Source organism: Poecilia reticulata, linkage group LG17 (assembly GCF_000633615.1).
Source record: "Poecilia reticulata strain Guanapo linkage group LG17, Guppy_female_1.0+MT, whole genome shotgun sequence".
In the NCBI taxonomy this organism is placed as follows: domain Eukaryota; kingdom Metazoa; phylum Chordata; class Actinopteri; order Cyprinodontiformes; family Poeciliidae; genus Poecilia; species Poecilia reticulata.
In genome coordinates, this window is record NC_024347.1 from 2,702,381 (window position 1) to 2,728,217 (window position 25,837).

At 39.9% G+C, this 25,837-nt stretch overlaps 1 protein-coding gene across 8 annotated transcripts in view; it reads left to right on the forward strand.

Moving 5' to 3' along the window:
• ctnnd2b (catenin (cadherin-associated protein), delta 2b) overlaps positions 1-25,837 on the forward strand; it is a 175,235-nt gene that overhangs the window by 105,112 nt on the left and 44,286 nt on the right. For 4 of the 8 annotated variants that reach the window (XM_008433035.2, XM_008433037.2, XM_017310042.1 and 1 more), the window contains 7 exons: positions 6,339-6,490; positions 6,575-6,748; positions 8,106-8,251; positions 9,888-10,126; positions 11,959-12,090; positions 15,709-15,952; positions 19,060-19,116. In XM_008433035.2, coding sequence (XP_008431257.1) covers positions 6,339-6,490; positions 6,575-6,748; positions 8,106-8,251; positions 9,888-10,126; positions 11,959-12,090; positions 15,709-15,952; positions 19,060-19,116 — 1,144 coding nt within the window. The remainder of the gene's footprint in view (positions 1-6,338; positions 6,491-6,574; positions 6,749-8,105; positions 8,252-9,887; positions 10,127-11,958; positions 12,091-15,708; positions 15,953-19,059; positions 19,117-25,837) is intronic. The other 4 variants (XM_017310040.1, XM_008433041.2, XM_008433036.2 and 1 more) reach the window with 3 other exon arrangements.

The window sequence follows — 25,837 nt, forward strand, 5'->3', positions numbered from 1 at the left end:
CGAACACCTTGAAAGCAGTAAACGGTCATCTGTTTTCATATCAGCCAGAGAGACTAAGAAAAATTAACTTTCAGCATCCATTTTCTCTTGCAACTTTCACACACATTGCTGTACTCTGGTGGCTTGATAAACTGCAGCTGAGCAAAGCCGCGTTAGAAATTGCCAGCAGGCTCAGGGGGGCCTTAAAAACACGGGTCGTTTTTAAATCCGCCGCGCGGCGATGTCATGAAAACAGACGCGCTCACAGAGATCCCGAACCGCTCCCTGCGCCTTCCCGCTCCGCTGTGATCTCCCCGCGCTCGGTCCTGGAGATGATACCCGTGTCTTCGCTACACTCGACCCCTGTGGGGGTGAGGTAGCTGTCAGAAGACACGCAGCGCTGTGCCAGTAGCTTGATATGCTAATCCATCCTCGCTGAGATGTCAGCTGGCCTGCTGTTAACAGAGCGGAGAGGAGAGGCAAACACACAAATATGTGGCTACTGTACTCTGCACACGCTCTGGAAAAAAAGACATGTGTGTGTGTGCGCATGTGTGTGCGTGTGCACACTAATAGTGGGAAATGCATACCTCTGCACTGAAGGCACCACAGACAGGTGTAGAGTCCTGCATGCAGTGATTGCCATTAGATACGTACATCACCATGCACCAAATACTGGTACCAGAAAATCTGCTTGATATTTATAATGTTCACATAACAGTTATGTAACTCACCACCTGATTTATCCCAGAAGAAGACGGATGAGGGAGAGAGAAGGTACAGACTGGACAGAAAGATGGAGAATGGATGGGGAGGGGAAAAAAAAGCAAAGTCGAGCTAAAATGTTGCTTATTTGCTTCATTTCCACCAACAATGCAAATGTGGCTGAGCAGTTTGTCAAACTCTTAAGAGTTTTCTCTGAAAGAAGGTGCAAGTTTTCAGGTTTTTAAAGTGCTGATTTTCCTTCAACAGCAAACAAGCTGCTCCAACCGAGGTTCATGTTCAAACACTCATCTCTATGTTTTGTTTACATGGTTCTGAACAGGAATGTTTTATTTTACATTTGCTCACTTCAGGCCTGATCAGAGTTCTGAGGCTGATTTCTGGTCACTTCTTTTTTTTTTTTAAACCAGTTTTAGCTGGTGGTGCTTCGCTATGACGAGTTAATATTATTCATCAAACGGGAAGTGACTGTCGTTTTTAAACAAATACAAAGTGATTTCAGGTTTTTTTTACTGTATGTGCAGTCAGCTCTACTAGCTGCCAATATTAGACTAGAAAACATAGTTTCTTACCTTAACAAATCAAATGTCCATTAAAGACAAAAGATGGAAACTGGGAAATTTTACTCAAGTGAGGATAACGACACTTCACAATAAAATTACTCAAGTAAAAGTAAAAAGTACAGCATAGTAAAAAGTTAATTTTTTCAAAAACGTTACTCGAGTAAATATAATTCACTAAATGTAGCTGGTTTCTACTGAACCCTGCACACAGGAGAGGGGCATCAGCAGAGTTTCTGTCTCATGCTGCTGAGCGGATCAGTGGGCCGACTACAGAGAGCATCTTCAGCCTTCACGCTGCTGCTGTTAGCCAGTGTGCATGTTAATCTGTGCGTCTCCTCTGCATTCACCCATTTGGGATCCACTTTTTTTCTTTTTTTTTTTTTTTTAATGCTTGCATTCCCGACTCAGCACATCCTCAGATGACCATCTAGAATATCTGTCTGAAATAGAAAACGGATGAAATATTAAAATGTGTCGATTGACGAAGAAAACCACTCTGCCTTTTGTGTGTGTGTGTGTGTGTTTGCGTGTGGGGGTGTCCGTGTGTGTGAGAGAGAGAGAAAAAAAGGAATGGAAGAAAACGAGCGGGTCTATCCGGGTCAGAATATCTACATGATTACATGCTTCAGGTGCACGCAGATGTGCTGTGTGCTAATGCGTGAGATCACAAGGCATGAGCCATCTGTGAGCGTGTACTCACTTAATTCTAATATAACCTGTGGATGAATGGCAAAAAAAAAAAAAATAAAAAAATAAAACTGCTAAGACGTGAAGATGGAGGGCATTTGGCTTCAGTGGTGCACGCCAGTTTCTCAAATGGATTCAGTGAAGCCTTCTGTGTTTGCCATCTGAGTGATAATGCATTTATGAAGCTTTCTTCTTTTTTTTTGATTCCCAAAAGGCTCCCCAAGCCATACGAAGCGCACCTTAAGTGACAAATAAACAGGGAAAAAAAAACTCAGGGAAAATAACCGCCGGCTTTGGGCATGTGTGCAAATACGCGTGAACGTGAATCCATGTAAAAACAAGCCTGGAGTGCAAAGTTGTCCGTTGGCCGTGCGATTTCTACACGCTCAACTTTCTGTCGATCTTTTGCGCGTGCGGCCTTGATGAGACGCGTCGCTCTTGACCGAGTCAACTTGAGGTACGTGGACCCCAGAGGTTAAGATCACGTTTTAAAGAGTGCGCCATCACCGTCTGCTCCGTCACTCGCTTCCTTCTAAAGCAATTTTTTTCTTTTTTTTGTTTTGTTTCTTCACTGTGGTCAAGCTTTATTTTCCAGCCTTCTTTATCTAGAGACTCCTTTTTGCCCTAGGCAGCTGATTTAATCTATCAGCGGATGCTAGCCGCCGCGCTCTCCTTTAATCATCGCCAACATGCAAAGACTCTTTGTGTCTTCATGTGCTTTTCAGGGTTTTATTTATTTATTTTTTTTAGGGACGCACAATATTGGATTTTTGTTGAGAATCCGATAGGCCGATACGCTAAAACTCATTTGGCCGATTGCCGATACCAATACCGATATTTTTTTCCTATACATACTTACTCAACCTATATGGTTTTCTCTACTGTGGAAATAAATCACATTCTCTTTGTCAATTTAGCCTGCTACCAATTTAGCCTGAAAAGGAGGCTGAAAATGATGCAACACTTCCAACTTTCATTAAGTTTAATGTCAAATTTATTCATGACATTTGCTCTCTAAGACGATGACAACATTGAAATTTAAAAATGTGTAAATCGTCACAAAACTAAACTCAACTTGTTCACAAGCAACAAGTGAAAAGCTCATCAGTCGTGCTTTAACACTTAACAGTCTCTTATGATGTTGTGCTGCAGGCATCATTGTCACTGGTTTGTCATATAAAAACAAAGGTTTTTATATCGGTGAGTTATTTTTGACAGAATGGTCGATGTATTAAATTTTACAGCTAATATCGGCCGATACCATGCCAATAACATCCTGCATACCTAATTATTTATTTTCCATTTTCTTTGGACTTCTGTCAAGTGAAAAATGCTCAGGATTTTACGATGGACGCAGGAAGTCTGTGTTGCAGTGACGTGGGCCGTTTTTCAAAAAGCAGCACCAGAACCGAACCGTACTGCATCTGCACTGCTGCTCACTGTGTGCATTAGTGCAGCCACTGGGGACACCCGTGCTTAGCCAACATTTTTGCTACGATGCATAAAAAAAAAAGAAAAAGAAAGAGTTTTACATTTGTAATTAGGCCTGTTTATAGGGCAGATTGGTGCTTTGATCAGCAGAAGTGGATTAATGTTGGGATTTATAAAAAATTAACGAGTATTTTAATGTCTGAGCATTTTGTTTTGGCATGTTCTCATAAGGCTCCCAGTCTCCGGTTCTCCTGAAAATGATTCATTTAGCTTCCAACTTTACACTTAATGGAACCATCAGCGCACATTCCAACTTTGCAGCTCCGGCACAGCTTGAGAGTGCGCTTTGTTGATGTGGTTTTCTCAGTGTGTGCGCTCACATTTGCATGTCAGACTTTGTTGGCGCGTTCGCAATTCTCTCCCCCCCTCAAAAAAAGCAACAAAAATAAAAAACGAAGCGATTCAAGTTGTGACACTTCAAGAGCTTCTGAAATTCAAATGAAGCGGTGCCTAAAATTAGCAGCCAAGCGTCGTTTTGGTGCTGTTATGCTCAGGCTGCTGTGCTTCTTCTGCATGTTTTCTTACAAAACGCTCATCTGACGACTTACCTGCCGGTGCTGACGGTTGTGATTAAAAAAAATTTTAAAATACCAAAAAAAAAAAATCAAACATCAATAAATATCATTGATGTAGACTGACTCCCTCGACTGCATTTTTACACTGGGGTTAGAAATTTTAGCTTTAGGAGTTAAAGGAATAGTTCAGATGTTTTAAAGGGATGTTCAGTAGAAACTAGTCATGTTACATTACGTGAAAGACAAACAGAAATATGAGGGACGTGAATATACTTTTATCAACTGGTTACAAAACTTTAAATGTCCACACTGACTCGAGAACTGGATTAGTGGAATAGTGATTTTGTTTTTGTAAAACACAACTTTTGTTTTTGTACCATTTCTAATCTGCACTATGTTGTTTGTCTCTGAAAGTAGTTTTAGTATCATTTAACAGTCTGAGGAAGGCACGATTCACACTTTCAGTGGGATAGAAAATGATGCTTGACTATTAAAAATGTTTGTGTACCATAATAAACATATATGTACAGAAATGGGATACATAAAAAAGGGGGTGACCCAGAACCAATCCCTGTGGAACACCATGAGCTCAGAAATACCTTCTGCCTCATGCTTGCGAATCATTTGTAGATCTTCTTCGAACCGTCGATTAGCATGTTAGAAGGGAACAATTCAACTCTATGTAAAAAAAAAAAAAAAAGTAATTATCCCGAAATTGGCGTCAAAACGTCAAAAATATGCAAAATGCAATTTCGTGACCAAGATACAATTTGTCCATTGAATGCTAATATGTTGCAGCTGCATCACTTACAGTAATGCCTGACCTTCAGGGTGTTCCTCTCTGTAGTTCAACAGGGTTTTGTCTCGGTTGAGAACATTTGAAAATGATCGACACTCTTAGGATAAAATCATTGGTGAATTTTAAGATGGTAAACATTTGATCTAAATACCGTCGTCAGAACGTTTGATGTGCATTTTTTGGACGTTCTTCTGAATCGTGGACCAGTCTGTCTAATTTTACCTCGGCATTATGAACATTTTTTGCTTGATTTGATTTGTTTGTTTGTTTTGTAATTCCAGTACAAACTGTAGGGAAAAGAATCAAAAGGGGTTAAGATGGAACATTTTTCTACAAGAATAGTTTGTCTTTGCCCTCCTGCCTACAAGCTTTTTATTTATTTTTTTTAAATCATTGTCTTCCTTTCCGGACGTTTGAACACACCTGCTTCAGACTTGTAAATGTCTAGTTTTGAGCTCCCGCAAAGGTCGGCGCGGTTTGCAGATGATTTAAATTTGCATGTCGCTGTAGCCGTGATGGGGCGCTTGCGTTTGTCTCGGAAAGCTTTAGGTTAATTGCTTTACCTTCCCCAAAAAGTCGCTCATCAGACTCCTTCAGTTGAAGGCAATTAATCTTGGTCAGCAGAATTTCACCATTTAAAAATGCTTCAGTAGTGCAAGGAAACTGAACTCTACCAAAAAAAAAAAAACACACGACAAATCTGAAGATTTTGGTGGGAAAATAATCAATTCCTACATTGTGAAATTGTCCTTTTGCATTGCCGTGTGCAAAACAAAAGCCAGGTAGAAGAGAGAGCAGGAAGGGAGAGGTTCAAGGGTCACAGAGCATGAGAGGAAAACGCTAAGAAGAGAAGTAGAAAACGTGGAACTTTAGCTATTCGTACCTCAGCTGTCAGCCTGCACTCTCTGTCCTTCTCTCATCGTTTAACTTCAAGGCTCGTTACAAACCTGCCGCTTTTTCAAACACTTGCAAAAAAAATAAAGACTAAAGTAGTACGTTGTGTAACACGTGGGATGTAAACTAGGTTGCAAAATGCCTTCAAGGCCGCAGAGAGAATAAGTCTTTCCACAAAGACCGACTGCTGCCAGAGAGAGAGAGAGAGAGAGAGAGAGCAGAATCTGAAAATAGTTACATAAAAACGATTTGACAGAAGTGAGACGGAGGTTTGAGGTGGCTTTTTGACAGACGTTTGTTCCAGTCGGTGACGTAACCTGGTGTCATTCCTCGCTAACTTGCTTCTCACGCTCCTTTCCTCGGCGGCTCCGTTGTCGGTCGTCGTTTCGTTGTCGTCTGATCCTGACCTCTCCCTCTGAGGAAAGGTGCAGGAGGGTTTCTCTGTCTTTCCTGACAGAACGAGCACTTGACGTATTTATTTATTTATTTCTTGCAAAATATCTCAAGATTTAACATGTTTGCATCAGGTTTCTACTAGCGAACGCACACTCAAAGAAGCGAAACAATACCGTGGATTGATTATTAAAGAAATAATGATAAAGTTCTTCTTTTTTTCCCCCATTCTCTACGTGACGCCATGCTTTCGCTTTTGGCTGTTTTAAGTCCTCTCTTTCAATTTCCTAACAGGACAAGGACTGCTCTCTCAAAGCGCTTTGCAGCTCAACAGCCAGGATGCCTATGCAGCTGCTGGTTACCATAGCAACCAAGGGCTGACGCTCGGGGAAACGGTGGCGGCGCGCATCGGGCAGGTCGGAGGCGCCGTTCACAGCTACAACCAGGTGAATGTTTCTTTCTCTCTCCTCCCAACCCACCGCTGACGCTCTCGCTCTCGCTCAACCCGGGTTTTCCTTTAACCCGTCCAGGTGACGTCCAGCCGTGCAGCCGCCCAGTTGGTGGCCACCGACTCGCCCTCTCAGTCCCAGAGAGACTCGTTTGCCCAGCAGGTCCTCGGCAGCGCCTTACACATGTCCACCGACGGCGGAGCCGCACCTGCCGGACCGTCCATGTATTACTCCTGTGCCACTTTGCCTGCTCAGGTACTTGGTGACGGTTACGCTGACGTGTATTGAAGGACCATCGAATAATTGTCCCTTACGGTTGAAAAACGAGGTTCTGGAAACTCTGCAGCTGCCTGTTTGTTTTTTTTTTGTTTTTTTGCAGAGGTTGCAGATCAATGAACACCTATATGTTTATAACTGAGAGAACAAATCCAACATGGAGATAAATGTTGTAAAACTATCAAGTCAAACCTGACTTTTATATTTTATTTTTTTGGCATTATGCTGCTGACTTTGCTCATTTTTAGCAAACTGTTTTTAATTACAGAGATCTGCAAAATGAATTCATATARCATGTTTTTTYCCCCCCATTACAACCAGAAGCTTAATTTTATTTGTGATTTTCTGGTTCATGGAGTGGTTTTCAGTTTCAGTTCTGTTTTTGCGGATGGATTGGACTGAATTCTGTTAGACGGTCCAGGCTCATGCTACTATTCACAACATAACTCTGCTTTATGGAAAATGTGTAAACGTTAAACACAGAGATTGAGCCCAAATGTCTTTCCTCACCAAATCCTGATATGTAAAATTGAACTTTTGATAATTAGTTGTACAGAGTGACAATAGATGGAACAATAGACAATTTTATGGTGTAATTACTAAGCCTCATAAGCAATGTTTTTTTCCAGCCTTTTAATTTAGCATTTTGTAGCCTTTTAGGCTTTAACGTAACAAAAGCAACAGAATACATCTTAGTGTCATTATTTACCAATATTAACTGATCTCATTTTGAAAGTTTGTTGTTATGATTGCGTAAAATGGAAGTATTTTGATTCGCTGTAGTTTAGTCAAGTCTCCCAGATCCCACATTGTACAGAAACTTCTTGGCTGAAGAGTTGCAGAAAAAAATGAGTTTACTGTTTACTGTATTTGCATGAAAATAGTCAAGTTTTCTTTGCGTTTGAGCTGAAATAGATTGGTTTACGCCCTCTGTCATATGTGCACATATTGCCATTTTAATTGTGTCTAAAGAACTAATCCTGTGTAGATAATGATCGATCAGTGCTCAGTCTGGTGCTATTTTTTTGTTTTGTTTTTATTTAGCAAACATCTTTGCTAAATAAAATGATGAGTGAACCTGGTTTGGAGACGTTTGCTCACGGCTGCTTTTGTAAAAGTCAAATCCTTCCATCAGTTCAGCTCTTCATGTTTACTSTCTGCTCTTCATCAGAGACTTTGTCTCTAGATTTTCGTTTGTTTATTTACATTCACGTATCGAGAAAAAAAAAAAATCATTAGAAAATGGAAGACCCGGGAAACTTTTTGAAGTTGACTAGCGTTCCCTCTTAAATGTCCAAATGATTTTGTTTAATTTTTTTTTTTTCCTGGACTGCAGCGTGTCAGCTCCCCTCTGCAGGCGGTGGGATCCCCCACCAAACTGCAGCGCCTGGGCTCAGCCTCCGCCGACATGCCAAGCTACGCCACGCTGCAGAGAGTGTCATCACCCAAACAGTCACCGAGCCGACTTGCAAAATCCTACAGGTTGGTTGAAGTTAATTAGAGCCGCTTCGTTTACAACAYGGCTTTCCCTGTTGTTGTGCAGGGATTTTTCTTTAGCTACCAAACTTTTCCAGTAGTTTTAGAACGATAACTTCTTATAAATTTGGTATACAGTGTAAAAAAATAAAAAATAATTCTCTATTTTACAGTGAAGTTCTGGTAGCCAGAAATTTACAGTATAAATACATATTTTACTGTGGGGTTTTTTTTGTGTGTGTTTTTTTTACAGCGTTCCTTGACAGCAGCAAGCGGCCCATGTCTTGTTCTGCAGTTTAATTTTGTTGAGGAAATAAAAATGACAGAAAATGACACACAGGCAGCTTTGTCAGGATGCCGCTTTGATTATGTCTTGTGATTTGCTTTTCCAACACTAAAATCTACCACGACCTGACCATGCAAATGAGCCTGAGTTAAATAACATGTTTCCACATCCTAACAAGCTGTTGTGCAAAGCTAATTGTGTGGAAACGCGGCCCAAACAAGAGAGCCGTCAGCCGGAACAATGTGAAGGAGTTTAAAACGCGCTTCAAAACTGTAATTTAACAGTGTGGCGCATTAAAATTTTAATTTCCAGGTTATTGGCTCTTCTAAAACCACGCCGTTGTTACTTTTTATGTAAAAACCRGATKGCAGACAGAACCGTTAAAGGTGCACCCTGCCTCTTCAGTCACCATCACCAGCCTGTAGGAATACATTTACTGCACACCCAAAACTTGACAGGGATTTTTATGACAGTGCATTCGGGTGTTTGTAGATAGAAAAAAAGGAGTAAATGTTTGCTAAAAACTCAGAAATGTTGTGATTAATCTCATGCCTTTTCTAGAAAACGTGGAATTTTTCAAGAAAATTKTCGACATTTGAAATTTATAAATATCCAAGTGTTTTGTAGAAAATTTCTSATGTTAATCTAAAAATTTGATATTTTTTTTCTAGCAAATGTTTTTTTTTTCTAGAACATTGCTGAGATTACAAAAWWWTTTTTWGACTTTTTTTTGGCAGAAATTTACTACAGTTTTTCCTGCAATGGCCCTAATGTGCTGCAGCAGATTTGAGCATTTTTGCTGTATTGAAATGAAAGCATCTGGTTTTGAGCTTCTTTTGGGCTCAATTGAATACATTTATTTTCAGTAATAAGAACAGGATCTGGGTCACTTTTTTCAAAACTTTTACTACATTTAGCGACATTTAATGAAGAACAAAAGCTGATTTGGGTGCAGCAGAGTTGGCGTCTCAGTAAAAGTTTGTGGATAAACTTGGTTTTACCTTTTGTTAAAACTTGGTTATAAAGAAACTAATACTTTGTGTTGTACTTTACATTTTCCTCCGTAACAAAATTATGTTTGTGACTATTTTTACCCCGATTGCAAATTAAAAGTCTCCATCTGCATCGAAGGGCCAAATTTATATCATTTTTTAACTGCAGTTGGGGGACGCACAAAATCAGTCTAGGGGCCCAAATGGCCCCTGGACCACACTTTGGACACTCCTGTTTTCAGACTTTTTCATTGAATTACATCTTTGTGCTTCCTCTACACATAAAACATCTCAAAGAAACTGAAAATATTCAAGATAGGAACTGTACCTAACAATAAGACACCTGCTCCTCCCTGCCCTGCAGCACTTCATCGCCCATCAACATGGCGGCCGGTTCCTCCTCCCCGCTCCCCATGGCCACCTCCCCCGGTGGGAACCACACCTCATCGCCCATCCACCAGCTCAGCTCGGCCGTGGGAAGCTACGCCACCCTGTCGCCCACCAAGCGTATGCTGCATCACATCGGAGCCGACAGCTACAAGATCTCCCACGAGCTCTACGCCAACGCAACCCTGCAAAGGCCTGGGAGCCTGGCAGGTAGAGGTCAAGGCAATTTCATTTCTACTTTTCAAGTGTGCGTGTTTGTCACGTTCGCAGCTCGTCGTTTCATTTGTTTGTTTTTTTCCTTTATGACTTCCGTGTCMCTCGTCTGCTCCAAACTCCGTTTCTGTTTCCCTTTTCATCAACAATCTCATCAGAGTCGTGGGTTCTCTTAAGGGCTTTCTTTAATTTTTGTGGATGCTAGTTAATGTGACATGAGCCCAATATCTGTTCATGTGTGATTAATGTTCAGCAGCTTGGGGACAAAGTTATGATAGAAAACACATGCCACCTAATGTCTGATATAACCGGCTCCATGTTTTATTCGGAATCCGTTAGATATTTAAAAAAAAGGCATGGTTGAGATATGTTGCCTATACTCCAGATAATTTTGTTGTATGTTTTTTTTTTTTTTTTTTCAGAAAACATTTCAGGGTTTCATCTTTCTCAGCTTTTCAAAATCCGTACTGTAGCAATCTCACCTTTGGTAAAGATGTGTAAAAATCCTTGAAATATATATATATATATATATATATATATATAGAGTGAGACAGCCTCTCTCTTCTCTTTCTACCTCCTTTATTTACATTATGGTACATTCATGTAGAAATGTGTATATATATATATATATATATATATATATATATATTGCAGCAGCAGCACCACAATCTTACACTGGGAAAGTGTAGCCATGAAACCCGCTTGTTTCATGGCTGCTAGTACATTCAGTCGCCTTCAGTCGTTTGGGGGCTGCACTCTTTGACATTTCCCAAGGTTGAAGCAGATGGAGACGTGTTTGGTGATTCCTCTTTTCACAATCTCTATATATCATCCTGGGTCATCGCTTATAATCTCTTCACTTCAGCTTATCCCATAGGTTGTTTTTTTTTTTTTTGCCAGATTTTGGTCTGGAAACTGAGATGACCATGGAAGAAGTTTGAGTTTGTGTCTGGAAAACCCTGTCTGTGTTGATTTCCTCTTATTATTTTTTGAGTGGTTGTGTTCCTAAAAAGCTCCATAATTGCACAATTCATTTAAAATTTGAAAAATCCAACTGGAAAGTTTTCTGCCGAAGCTCAGACGAGTTCAGCAAACGCCACATGTTCACGTCTCAGATGATAAAGCGGAAAATAGTTTTGTTTTTTTTCTTTTTTGACACCACTCCCAACAGCTAGCGGTTGGTACGGAGACGTGGTGATGTCAAGATGTTTCTTTTTGCTGTGGCTCTCAAAAGAGGGAGCTTTGGATGTTTTTGTACTCTGCTCATTGTGGAGGAAGGGAGGATACATACAGGTTCTCACAGGTTGTCCCTAGTGGCCAGTGACTGAAATTGCAGCCAAATGAGTCATGACTTGATTAAACCCTGGGGTAACTGAGAGTGATGGTTTCTAGAACATCCTCGAGACTAATCAATTAAAACGTATGAATTATGAATACAAGTGTATAAAATAAATACTGGCACTAAAAAAATAACCTATATTTATTTTAAAAGGGTTGTTTGGGGTTTTCAACAAGGTTTTGATTGAAAAGGTTATTTCCTAAAATGGAAACTTGATTTTTGTCCACTCTGTATAAATGTATCCTAATTAAAGTCTGGATTTTTCTATAATTTCTAGTGTGAAAGTTTAAATAAAGACACATTTACTTTAAGATTTTTTTACACATCTTTACAAAGATGGAATCGACCAAAGATTATTTTACATCATCCGTCTCCTTCGTCAGCATATCTAACACGGCTTTTAACGCAACACAAAGCTATTTGGTGGTGATCATCAACAATATTTCCACACAACAGAGACGTGTTTGTCTAAAGTCATTCATCCTGTGCCCTCCAGGCTCCAGGGGTTCGTACAGCAGCCAGCACAGTCACCTGGGCTCTGAACTGCGGCCCCTCCAGTCCCCCGAGCACCACATTGATCCCATCTACGAGGACAGAGTCTACACCAAGCCCAACCTTAGAGGACAAGGTGAGCGGACATATATTGACAGAGGTTGTGTGTTTAGGGCATACAGGGGGATGTCTACAAGTACTGAGGTCTATTAAGCAAAATCCCACAAGACAGGAGACGAGGGGGATGCAGACAGAAGGTTTGGCAGATGGAGGCTGAGCAGAGAGTCAACACATTGAGCAGGAGATGGAGCCAGAGGTGAAACCAGAACTGCATTGAAATGATACACAGGGATGGCATTAGAGCTGTTTTGCAACCATCCAGAAGCAAAATTCAGCGTGTAAAAACGGCATTGGTGTTTTGATCGGCTGCAGTGAGAAATAAACGGAGGCGGGCCGAGTACCCAACAATTTACTCAAGTAAGAGTAGCTCTAGCTCAACAAATTTTTGCTCAAGAAAAAGTAAAAAGTAGCCAACCGAGAAATTACTCGAGTAAGAGTTAAAAGAGTAACTGATGAAATTATCAATCAATATTTAAAAATTACATCATCAGACAGACCAAAAGTATAAAGTTAAGTCAAAATTTAAAATGACAATAATTTATATAGGTAACAACAAATAACAAAATTGGGCAAAACAATATTTCCAAAAAATCACCTTATTTAACATAAAAGTTATGAAACTTGAACAAAAAACTGCAGGTGTGTGTGTGTTGAATTTTTGGTTAAAACATGTTTGTTTGCCCATTCAGTGGGTAGAGAATCCAGACATTTTACTGGACCAGAATAGCAATACTTTATTATAAACTTACTCAAGTAAAAGTAAGAAGTACAGCGTAGTGAAAACATTAAACTATGATCCCATCTTGTCTAGGCCGTCATTAAATCTGGTTTGGGAAAAGTCGTTTAATGTCCATTTAGTATTCTTCACCAAACAAAGTTAGTTTTATTTGAAAAGTTTAAGTTTTTTTGTGTGTAAAACAATACTTTACATCAACTTCAAAAGGTTCAAATAATTTTCATTATAATTTTGCACGTGAGACGATAAAAGAGGAGGATAGTTTGGCTGGGAAATTGCTTATTGATTTTCATATTGATTCATATTTCAGAGGCTAGATTACTGATTTAGACAAACATATGAGACTTAGATGTGTTAAATAAATGGCTTTCTATCAAAATGCCCTCCATCCCTTCCTTCACTGCATTTTATCTGGCCTCCTTTCTTCAAAAGCTAACATGAAAGGACGTAAATTGTCAGGATAACCAAATAAAAATAATAATAAAAAAAACATTATGTTGAATATTTGCAGATTTGCCAAATGGTTGGAAACACCACTACACCTCCTTGCAAAGACCCTTTAAGTGTTTTCACATGTAGTCACTTTTCAATCACATATTTTAATTAATTTTATGAGAATTGTATATGACAAACAGAAAGTAGTGCATTGAAATTAAGTGGAATGAAAATGACGCCTTTATTTTCTTGGCTCGTAAGTTGTTCCAGAGATTCAAATGAAAATGATATTTGACTTGTAGATTATTTAATTAAACTCAAATTTATTTTCAATATCAAAGAAAAGCTGATGTGTTTTCAAAGGCAACATTAAACAGAGTTTACTGCTGGGGTTTATTAAGAGACCCAAATTAAACAGATCTGAACCGTCTTCCATCCTAAACGATGTACACCCAGCCCCTTTTTGTCAATAACTTACCAGTCATTAGTTACAACTTTACAGAATATCCAGAAAAGCTCCCTTAGGTAAAATGAAAAGAGCTCATGAAGTGAAATCCAAGGAGTTTGCTGTAGAAACTGCATGGTAATGAGGCCAGGAAGACAACAGGAAGTAGCACTAAACACCTGCAGAGTGTTCCTAACCACTGAACCAATTACATTCTGAAATCAGCCCGTAAAAGACGCCGCCACACGACACCTTGAATAAAGCGCCGGATCAAACAAACACAGCGTGAAAAGAGCAGAAACAGGCACAGCTTGATTCCTGTCAAGCAGAGGTTTAATGATGTTATGTTCCAGCCCGGGTTAATATACATAGGAGATCCTCTCCATTCTCCGTCTGATGACGGAAGTGCTTTTTACCAGAGCAGGTAGGCAAATCCAATCGGGGTCTCGGTGGCAATTTGTCTTCCAGTCACAGTCTGTTAACTGATTAGTCTCAAAGATGAAAATTAATCTCAATTAATCCCTTGGGCGTTAGCTCGGGCGCCTCGCAATCAACGTAAATCAAGCGTGCGCCGAAACGTTGTTGGAGCGGCGCCATGGATCTCGGTCGCCTGGTTGGGTGAACGTCGCGGCCAACGGGAATAACACGCAGGAAGAGAATAAAATGAGCACGCTCCAGTTCGTTCAGAAACCAATTTCCATCATATAGAGTCAGCTTACTCAACCAATCTACTACTATGGATTTAAAGGATATCGATGCTAATGGTACCAGGAGACGAAAGTAGGAAACCAAGGAGTTTTGAAATAACAAAAAGGTGATCTCCGGTTCCGCACTTATGAGTGAGATTCAGATCGGTGAGGTGGTTTGGGTTAGAAATGAGCAGGCCGCACATCATCAGGCTCTGCAGGGGTCCTGTAGTTATCTGGCTACGTGCACGAAACATGACCCAACTTGGCTCCCACAGGGATGGCCAAAGCGTAGATTACATTACCCAGGTCTGTCCTGGACTGTTTTACAATCTGTTTTTGTCTGAGCTACAGTCTGAAAATGACTTTTTTTTTTTTCATCAGCAGTCCCACATCTTTACAACAAAGTGAGATTAGCCAGGAAACAGGAGTTTATAAAGGCTTGCTTCCTGTGGTAAACTGAGTGCATTCAGCAGAACTGAGCCCTAAAAAAGAAAACACATATCATCCTGATATGTCAGAAGGTTTTGAAAATCTGAATACTGAATTTCATAGGAGGCTCCTCAATGTATTTCCCAAAACTCATATAAATGCTATTGATTGTTAGGAAGAATGGAAGCACATTTGGTTTGTGTGATCCAGCTAGTGTTGGCCTAGCAACACTGTAGAAATAAAGAAAAGCATAAAACTTCAGTGAAAGCTTATGGGCAAATAAGAAATCTGTTTTATGTATATATTAATGTGATGTTTAAATTATATTAGTCATATTTTGTGAATTACTTGTATAAAGTCTGGAAATTTTAAGTGGAAGTAAATTTAGCTTCGCAAAAAAAAAAAAACACTTCAAAAATCCACTAAAAGACGGGAATCAGTTTGAGAATATATTCATACTCCTTTAACTTCTCCACATTCATACAACCATAAACTAATACAGTGTGTTCGACGTAAAACAAGAATCCACTGTACTCGTCACGTTTTTCACATTGCTGTGCTTGTCTCTACACTAACAACGCTTAAACTTTTCAAATTAATACTTTGACCTGATGTCCCACTTGTGCAGCTGAAGTTGTCTGTATTTGTTTCATGACGTTTGCTTTTGTTTTACTTTTCCTTCCGGTGTCGTTGCTTTCTACTGCTCCTGCTTCCCGTACGTGGATCCTCGGGTTTGGCGTGTGTGGGTGGTGGGGGGTCTCGTGTTTGCCTGTGCTTTGCTTCTCCTTCCCCCTTTTCCCCGCCTACCTTAAACCCCCCCCCAACCCCCAGTGGTGAACCAGCTGTACCAAGAGGTCCTCAACTATCTGTTTCATCCTTACGCTCCTCTTCCCGCTCTAGCCCCGTCCTCCCCCGGTGTTGACCCAATCCCCTTGCAGCGAACGGGAAGCCAGAGTGCCACCGGCACCTTCCAGCGAGGCAGCTTCGCCACGGGAGGCGGGGCGGCCGACTACGCCAATCCTTACCGCACTCTGCAGTTCTGTCCCTCCACCGAGTCCCCTTACAGCAAGTCGGGCCCGGCCCTTCCCCCTGAGCCTGCTCTGGGCAGGTCTCCATCGGTGGACAGCATCCAAAAGGACCCAAGGTGAGGAGAAAAAAAAAAAAAAGAAATTAATGCTCTGACTTGTTGATGAAGCCCTTTGCTCTGCTTCCTCTCCACTTTCACAAAACTTACTGAGGACCAGATTCACCAAAGAAAACGTGTTGTTTTTTTTTTTTAGTTATTGTTTCGAGCATTGAGGTGAAATATTGACCCCGAGAGCATCTAGAAGTGATCAACAAATGGGTGCAAAAGTGCTGCTTCAACAATTGACTGTTGGGGGTTTTACGGTTTTGGTAGACAAAAGGTTGGCTGAATCTGGGCTTTAGTACGAGGCGCACGTCATGCCACATCTTTCACAGTCCCCTCCGGTTTGACGGGTCTTAAGGCTCGCTCACTCAGCTGTCTGAATGCCTGCGCAGCACCTCCAGAGCTGGTTTTAAACCTCACCATCACGGCTAGGTGCGACATTCCTCTTCGTCGGCATCGATCGGCTACATTCAGTGCGTCTGGGAGAAACGCTTGAGGTGGAAAAACCTGCAGGGAAATCTGCTTCTAGAGAAGCAGAGCTCTGCATGAGGGCGCGGTGGAGGCGTGCTGAGATTAAAAAAGAAAAAAAGGACCAGCAAGAGAGATGCGCATAAAAGACAGCGAGTTTAGTAGCTGTTTTACAGGCTGTTTCTTCCCTCTTTAACAGTAGTCAGGCACTAAAACTAGAATCTGAATGTGTCGTAGATTTATTTCGTTTTCTTTCTTTTTACTAGCTGATGTAAACAGAAACAGTCTGAATCAAGCTCAAGTCTCTCACTTTGGCATTTCGGCTCACGTTTTACGCCATCAGAGTGTCATGCTGTTCTAGAAACGGTTACAAAATAAATTAAATGTGTACTTTTACTTCTCAAAACTGTTCCTGCAGTTTTCATTGCTCTTTTCTTCACCCATCGTCCAAGTGGTTATTTCTCTGTGCGCATTGCACCCGCCGTGTCTGTTTGCTCACTCTTTTGCTCCGGCATCATTGTTTTGTGCCCTCAACACATCTGCCCTGCTTCATCGAATTAGCAGACTTGCCGACCCATAGCATCTTTGCTTAATGTGCACGACATGCGCGCTCAGCATCAGCGCTAACCATGCCTAGCTCCTCCATTAAAGTGAGGGTTTCCCCCACCCCCTTAAGACTACACTCATAAAATAAACAAGTGATCTATGGTAGAGTTAACTTGCTCAATAATACATCTGCATCTCTCTGTCAACAAATCCCATTACTTCACTTTAATTCAGTTCAACTTAGTTTTGTCTGTGTAGCACCAGCTTACAACAAAATGTGCTTTCAAGGCAACTCCTGAAAATAAATGGGTGCAGTTCTTGCCCAGATATATATATATATATATATATATATATATATAATTTATTCAAAATTTTTTCCAGATGCTTATTATTTCAATTTGAGATATCTAGATCCAATCCTGGGTTTTGGGCCTTTATTCACTATCTGACTAAACCCAACTCCCAGGTTCTGTTGTTTGCTAACTTTCTGCTAGCAAACAGAAAGTTAGCTAACAGAAAGTATTAGCTAACTTTGTATTTATTATTATTGTATTACTAATACAAGTTAGTATTAGCTAACTTGTATTTTTTTAATAGTGATTTAAAAAAAAATACATGCGTACAGTAGTGTTTCCTAATGGGAATGTTTTGTTGCTAATCTTGGGTTCCTTAACAATGAACTTCATAGTGTGACAGCTCATATTGGCTGCTGCAGCCTACTTACTGTCTGTGTGCCGACTCTTCTTACTGTGCACAGAAAGCAGTTAAAACATTAGAAATTGAATTTTGTGATGCGCTTCTGTAAGTTTTGTCTGACTATGTTGAATTGTGTTGCAAAACCAAATGAACGAAAGAGTCATATCTAAACAGAGGACGTACGCTAACATCACCTCACGCTACAGTAAACGGCTCTGTGTGAAAATATTGTCTGTAACCCTTGGGGGGGTTGTAAGACTGCAGCTTCATTTTGTTGAATCAGATACAACCTTAAAAGAATTGTAGGGCAATGTGTGTTTAGGGGAACTTTGGAATAGCTTTTGTTGATCTTGCAAATTGGGATTAAAATATTCTTAAACAGAATATTCCTACTTTTTCAAATTCTGATTAATATTTAGACCCAGTTACAAACAGTGTCATTTTATGTAATAAAATACTATCAATCACAAGAGCCCAAGACTTCATCAAATCTAAGATTTCATAAAACCTAAGTTGCTACGTTAAACTCTCCTCTAAATCCTCAAATTTTCCCACACTGAGTCATTTCACCATCTAGAAAGTAGCAGCTAGAGCAATAGTTTATCATTTAGAGACATTATCATTTTCCCCTTTTTTTGTGGGATTGACTGACAAAAAGAAGAGAATTGAATAATCAGAAGTATCAGGTTTGCCTAGCCAAGATGTCAGCTTAGGTCTTTAGTGCTTACATCGTTACCTCTAAACGTGCGGGCCAGGAAAATACTGTAAAACCTTACCTTCAAACGCTCTCAAGAAAATGACTTTATTAGACGTAAACATGCTTATGATAAGGACATTGCTGAAGTAGCCATCCAATCATTCTTAAAAGTAAGTTCTTAATTATACTCCAAGCGCTTAACGCGAAAACGGTTTTCACAAAACATGCAAAGAACTTTTTTTTTTTATTCATTACATCGCGACTCTGATTCGATTCGCGATCACTTTAAACAGTAGAAAACAACGTCCTCAAACGTATGATGGTTGTGTTTTCCAGACCATTATTGACCTGATAAGTTGACTCACAATCCAAATAAAACCTCAAGTGGACGTACATCTCTACAGAAGTTAACTCTGTAGGTATAGAAAAATGAAAACAAGCTATTTTTATCTCCAAGCCCAACCCTCTCTTTACCTGTCATGCTCACCATCTTCCGTCCACTCACCTAGCATGCATGCCCTGCTCCACACGGTCCTCCTCCACCCATTGCCTGACAACTAAGTGTTGAGAGAGAAAGATGAGTCTAGCGATTGCGTCTTGATATCTATCTACTTACTAATCATCATCATCTTTTGACAATTACCTGAACAACTTCTTGCAAGACACCGAACGTCTACAACTCTCTTGTTTCTCTCTGCCTGTCCCCCCTCGATAGGTACGACCCCGAATTCCTTGTGTGGAATCAAAATCAAGCCGAGCAAAGAATGACAAAGTAATCCAACTATTTATTCTTACGTAATGTACATTTCTGTCTATCTGACCTTTTGTCTCATCCACCGAATATCTCCATCATCTCTACATGGCACTAATATCTGATGCAAATGTTAACGGTAGCATGGCAACATTTCACATTTGTTACTGTCACCCATGTAGCGGCTCATCGAACTGGGATCGCTCATTATGTCAGAATTAACTGGATTTGAAATTGCATCAAAAAAATTTAAGTAAATAGGCTCCGCTGTCAGTTTGCAGACATAATCCAGCCTGTTCCTATGTTTTAGTTTTTTTTTTTTTTGTTTTGTTTTGTGTTTTTGGCGACTCAGCAATCCTCATTCTCTCCTTTGGCTTCTCGTCTACCCATTCATCCTGCCATCCGTTTATCTACTGGTTGGTTTCGTCACTCATTGTGTCTTCATTGTCCGTTCAGGTGATTTTTGAAACCGTCTTGTGTTGGCTGTGCTCATGTGGCTGGCTAGTTTTAATTTCAGCTCCTGACTTTGATTTTTATTATTATTATTATTATTTTCATCTTTACCAAAGAGCAATCGTTGGTGAAACTTGTCCTTAAATAGACTTTACATCTAACCAACAGTAGTGACATAAACATAAGATGATCAGGTGACGCTTTTCTAACTATTTGTGTTGTAGCGCTAATAGTGTGACTGTAGAAGTAATCAACTTTGATTTTAGCCCTTTACACTCATTTGCTGTTACACGATTTATTGAACTCAAAAAAGGGGTGAAAACAAGGCAAAGCACCCTTCCTGCCTCCTATGGACTTAATGGTGGAAGTAGCAACCATTTGCAGCAAACTGAATACAATTTGTTAAATGGTCATTGGCACCTGTGATCACACTCATAAAACAAGCAGCTCTGCAGTATTTCCTTTCGGGTGAAAGTAGGTGCTGTCTACAGTGGGATATTTCATACTTTACTTTAGCAACCAACGGTTTAAAATAATGTTCTGTTTATTACTCATAGTCACTTGTAGGTATATGTGATTATATTAACACAATAAATAATGTGGTGGGGGGGGTGTCACTATGGGTTATTTTGGTCTGATTAGGGATCAGAATTTTTCAAAAGTCAATTCTCTATAAGTGGAGACCCTCAGCCACAATAGAGAGTCAGGAAATTTGGGTGAAAACATCTCATGTTAACCCTGAAGCACGGCAAGGAAAGCATGAGGCTTTGGGATTCTTTAAAAACTGTAAGGCACGGGTATCGTTCCGTCACTGGGTCGGCCACCAACTATAGAGTATAACCAGACTTTTGTAGGCTCAAATAATTCCTAGAAGCTTCGCCTTTTTTTCTTTTGGTAATTGATTAATGTGCAGTTGTGGCGTTTTGGATCAGCAGTGGTTTTTACCCGGGAACTCTCCAGTGAGTGACATTTTCTAACTATGGCTGAGCTACGACATTCAGCCGTAGTTGGGGAGCTCTCCCGCTTGATGCATAGTCTGTACAAAACCTTTCTCATTGTGTAGTTTCTGAGAACTATTGTTCAAAAATGCGTCAGTAGGAGGGCTCTAAGTGAACTTTATAAGAGTTCTACACTTGAGTATGTAGAAGAAAATGTCCTGATCTAACACAACTTTTTTGTTGTTGTTGTTGTGACCTCCAGTAAAATAATACCTGCATAGTATGTATTGGCCTTTAAACACCTAAAAAATAATATGCACCGTTGTTCAGGTGTATCTAATCCACTCCAATATGGAACAAACGTCCAGAAAAGAGCAAAAATGCAGAAACATTGAGTTCCTTTAAATCAAAACGAAAACCACATTTGTTTCGAGTTGCCTTTGATTACCAATAATTGGAACATCGTTAGTTTCAGTCTGGACTGCAACTTCTCATAACTTCTCTTTATCTTACCTCTGCAATGTAATCTTTTTTTGTTTGTTTATTGTATTATACTTTTATGTTTTATAAATCACACTGAATTTGCCTTGTTGCTCAAAGTGCCACATGAACAAAGTTGAAATGGAAATGTAGGTATTCTTAATCAAACATCGTAGCACAGCCCACATCATCACTGCTTACCAGTTACTTAGGTGCGATGAGGGGCCTGGGCAGGGGCCCAAACGATACACACACACCCCATTTAAAGCCTGCTGTTCCAGATCAGACCCATTTTCTGCCCTGCCAACAGCCGTGACAAGTAATTCGTCTTCAGCTGTCTTTTTTTTTTCTTTTTCTTCCTATAATGGGACTGTCTGTCACTGTAAATTTGCTGTTCAGTAAAGCAAAGCTTCAATCTTCTGCACATCCACCTTCATGTCCACAGGACATGTCAATGATGCTGTCGTGATCATTTGTGGGTCACATGTAGAAGCTTACAGGAAGTATGGAAGGAAAACCAGCAAAAAAAAAAGTTTCAGATGATCTCCTGATCTATAACTTACACGTTTTCTGCATGACTCAACAATCAAATGAACGATTTGGAGAAGCGTTGTGGACTTAAAGTCGACCCTCAAACCTCTGCTTATGTCTCTGATCCATCTGTGTGTGGGCATTCAAGTACAGATACAGTCTAAGAAAATGTGAATATCATTGAAAAGTTAAATGATTTTTTTTGCCACTCATTTCTGATAGTGAAACTAGTGATGTGATTTAGCCTCATTACAGGTAGAGGGACATGTTTTAGCCCTTTTATTTCTTGTAGCTTTGGTGATTGAGGCTTAGAGAAAACCAAGAATCCAGCGTCTCTCTAGTGTCTTTTTAATTCAATATTAAGGAATTATTGCCCCAAATCAACTTCCTGTAACTAGCTAAAAAGTTACTTTTGTCTCATTTCAAGTGAACTGTTACATTTGTACTAAAAACTAGACCAAAATTACTTGCTAAGAGTTTGTGTTTTTGCGGTGTTGTGCCTGTCCAGTTGTAAACTAGTCGCTCATTTGAATCTGAAGAAAATAACTTATTGATTATGATGCACAAAAACTACTTTAACCTGTTTGGGCAGATCACTAACCAGTATTCATCCAAATGTTACTGGATGGAAAATGCCTTTAGTTTCTGCTCACTCGGGATTTTGTATCTACCTACAGCAACTCCCATATTTTTGGTAAAGAAACCAAAAAGCTGGCTTGGTAGCTTTTATGTGCAACAGATTAACACACTAGAGTCGAACAGTTACTGGATCGGAAACATCTGGAAATTGGACCCGACGGTTAACTAGATTTGTGGAGGTCAACAACTTTCTTTCTGATGTCTTTGCTGATTGTTTGAGTTGCTTCCTTGATGTCACAAAAGGAAGCCTTAAAATACATCCTCAATTAAAAGTTTGCTAAGCCATGACATCATCATCCGTTTGGAAAATATTTGAATATTTGAAGAAAGCTTAAAAAAAAGAAAGAAAAAAGAAAATCAATTTCATCATAATTCAGCTCAAAGAGGAAAAACCGGGGGGGGGGAATAATTTGGATTTAATATTTTAACAGTACATAGTCATGTTCTACGTTTTCCATTTTAATCTAACAGCTAATTAGCCTCCTGGGCTAGCTTCATCAAAAAACAAGCCATCGCGAGTAATGTGTGTTGCAGATGGCCTGGTTTGTGGATGGTTTTCAGCTTTCTTGTTAGTACATGGCAAAAAATAGACGTAAACACGTAGATAAACTCGCATTAGCTCGCTCGGGCGTAGCGTCAGATGTCTTATCAGCTTTTTAACCCCAGAGATGACCTATACGAGGGTATGTCATCTTTAATAACGTCCCGTTTGGGCCACATGCTTCTGTGCCTGCGCAAAGCAGTAAATGGCTGCGGATGTTGATGTGGGAATTCGCCTTGAGGCGAGCCGGAGATGAATGCAAGGCGTTTAGACAAGAGATTTTCAAAAATAGAAAATTGTTTAAAAAAGAAAAAAAGAGAGAGAGAGAGGGGAGGAAATAAGGTTTGAAATCATTCTATTTAGTTTCAAAGCACTGGGTTTTTAACATCAGCCATTATAAAACTTAGAGACAAAAGCTTTCTAATCCTGACTCCTTTGTTCATCCTTTGATGGCTGACTGTGTGTGCAAAGCCAACGAGTGTTTGTTGGCTCCTATAGTAGGACACAGAACCGTGTGTGTGTGTGTGTGTGTGTGTGTGTGCGTGTGTGTGTGTGTGTGTGTGTGTGTGTGTGTGTGTGTGTGTGTGATGGCTAATACTTTCCAAAGCGGCATGCTGACCTACGGCATTGTGTGAATGTGTGTGTGTGTGTGTGTGAGTGTGAGTGCGTGTCCATGTGTTTATTTTAGATTAGACCCAACAGAAATCATCTCCATGGGGATGTCAGGCTGTTTTTTGCATCCAGAATAAGAGACATCAAAGAGAAAACGAGTTCCACATGAGAACCGAGCGAATGGAGTGTCCGTGCCGAGCCCAAACTTCTCCTGCGCTGTCAGAGAGATTTAAATCAAAGTGGGAGGAAGCTCGGATGGAATGGAGACGACGCACGTGGAGAATGCTTAAACGTAGCAGAGCGTAGTAAAACGATTGTGCTGCTGAATTAGCACCCAGGTAGCGTCAGGAGATCCGAGTATGGGAATGAAATTTTGCACCGATCCAGTAGCGGGCTCGGTCGGTCCCACGGATGATCTTTATTGACGAACTTTTGTCTCCCACCCAGACCTCTTTCTCTCCGTTTGCTTCTTTTTCACATCAGTCCATATTTCTTCTTTTTTTTCTTTTCTTTTTTCCCCTCCATACACTAAAGCTCACACGTGCGTATGGTGAGAGATTTCGCGCAAATCTTGGCGCGTCTTAATGCCAGAAGAACGACCCCGAGGGTGCTCCGCTGTAGACCCCTGCTAAGGTGCTAAATCCGGAGCAGCTGGGGCATTTTGAAGCCGGGGCCAAACACCACAGCAGGAGGAAGACCCCACACTGGCTAAAGCTCTAATCTTTATTCTCTTCTGCAAAACAATTGTGATTACTGACGGCTTCAGAGCTGGCTGGGAGTTTGGCTCTTTTTAAAATACTCATATCTTAGTCGTCTTGGTTGCTTTGTGCTCAACGTCTATAGCCGGATGTTAAAGGTACGTTTTGCACCTGTTTTGGTAACCAATGATAAACTAATTATGTCTTATATGTTCTGTATCTAAATGTGGTTAAATTTTTATTCAGTAAATCATATCTACCAGCAGGAATTTGCTTAGTTGTGCTCATCATGAGTCATATTTCACAAGATTTCTACTGGTCCAAACACGGATGCAAACAAGAATAAGTTGAAAATTTTAAAAAGAAATTGGAAGTTATTCATAGAATTTTAGCCTTTTTAAGATGTTTTTTCTTTTAAATACTTATCTTGGGTGCAAAATGATTTGCAGACAGGTGGAGAGTAAGTGTAGAGTATAAAGTGTGTCAAAACTACCAAATCAGTTCAGGTTTGTACACTCAAAGAAAAGTCACATTTGAGTGAGTCATCTTTGAAAGTTTTGTTCTTTTCCACTAACAAAACAAGACGGTACGAGATCTCTAGTTCGTTAGAAAGAACTGAAGCAAGACTTTTGTTTGATTTTTAGGTAAGCTGTATCGTCCCAGTTTGTTGTTCTTGTAAATCAAAGAAGCGCTATAAAGTTTAGTAATCATTGCAAAGTAATCATTACAGGATTGACTAGTTGCTATTTATGTTTGTCTAATTTTATTTTGATCCTAATGCCAAAAAAAGACTAAAAATGTTTCCTGTTTATGTTTCCATACAACTGAAAATATAAGTTTCTGAGTCACTGTCTGGAGTGACTCAGAAACTTAGGACTGATGAAACACATTCAGTCATTATTGTTACTTTTTGAACCTGAAATACCTCATTTAAGAAAGAAAAGGTTTTCCCTTCATCACTGCCTCTGGCTAAGAGTCACAGTATTCTGCCATTTTGTCAAAGTTTCTTCTTTTTCTACCCAAAACAGACAATTCTGATGCACAAATGATTTTTAAAGTGGTGGATATTTTGGTTATATTAGACCACAGTGTAGCATGGCTGGAGATGAGTCTGAATCTGATGAATTTGTCAACGCAGCAGAGAAACTGAGAAATTAATTTCTTGTTTACTTCAAAATAGTAATTTTCAAATAGAGTTTTCAATAAGAGCTAAAATTCACCGGTCGATATCAAACACTGTCAGAAACTAGACAAGGATTTGTGAGATTAATTTTACAAAAGTTAAAAAAAACAAAACATGTAATGGCATTTAACATTAGCAATTATGTACCACAAAATCTCACTACACCTTCATCCATCCCATTTCTGAAGTGTTTGGCATCATTTTGCTCTTCCACAATCCCACATTCACACAAACTTGGTATTTTTACATGTTTGTTCCTATTTTTTTTTTATTGTCTTAGTGTTATATTAATGGCAAGCATATGTGAAATAGGGCTTAAGTGAAGCACATACCCAGTGAAAAACTACATAGTTTTAGTTATACCTTCCTGAAATGTTGCCATGCGTTCGCCGCCGCCGGAGTCCTGGGGTGTGTGTAGACATCATAGATGGGAAAATATGTAGGTAGAACATCATGACAAAGTTGTAAATGCTGCTACACATGGCAGCTGTTGTGTGGTGAGGGTTAAATAAAATGAAACTCATCTTCTCAAGTTGCTAGCACATTACCAGTTTGAAGTGTTGTTTAAACGCATCTTGTTTTTTTCTGTTCCTCCTTGTTTTCGGTTCATCTTCTGGCACTTTCTCCGTTGGTCCCCGTTTTCTCATGTGTGTTTTAACAGGATCAC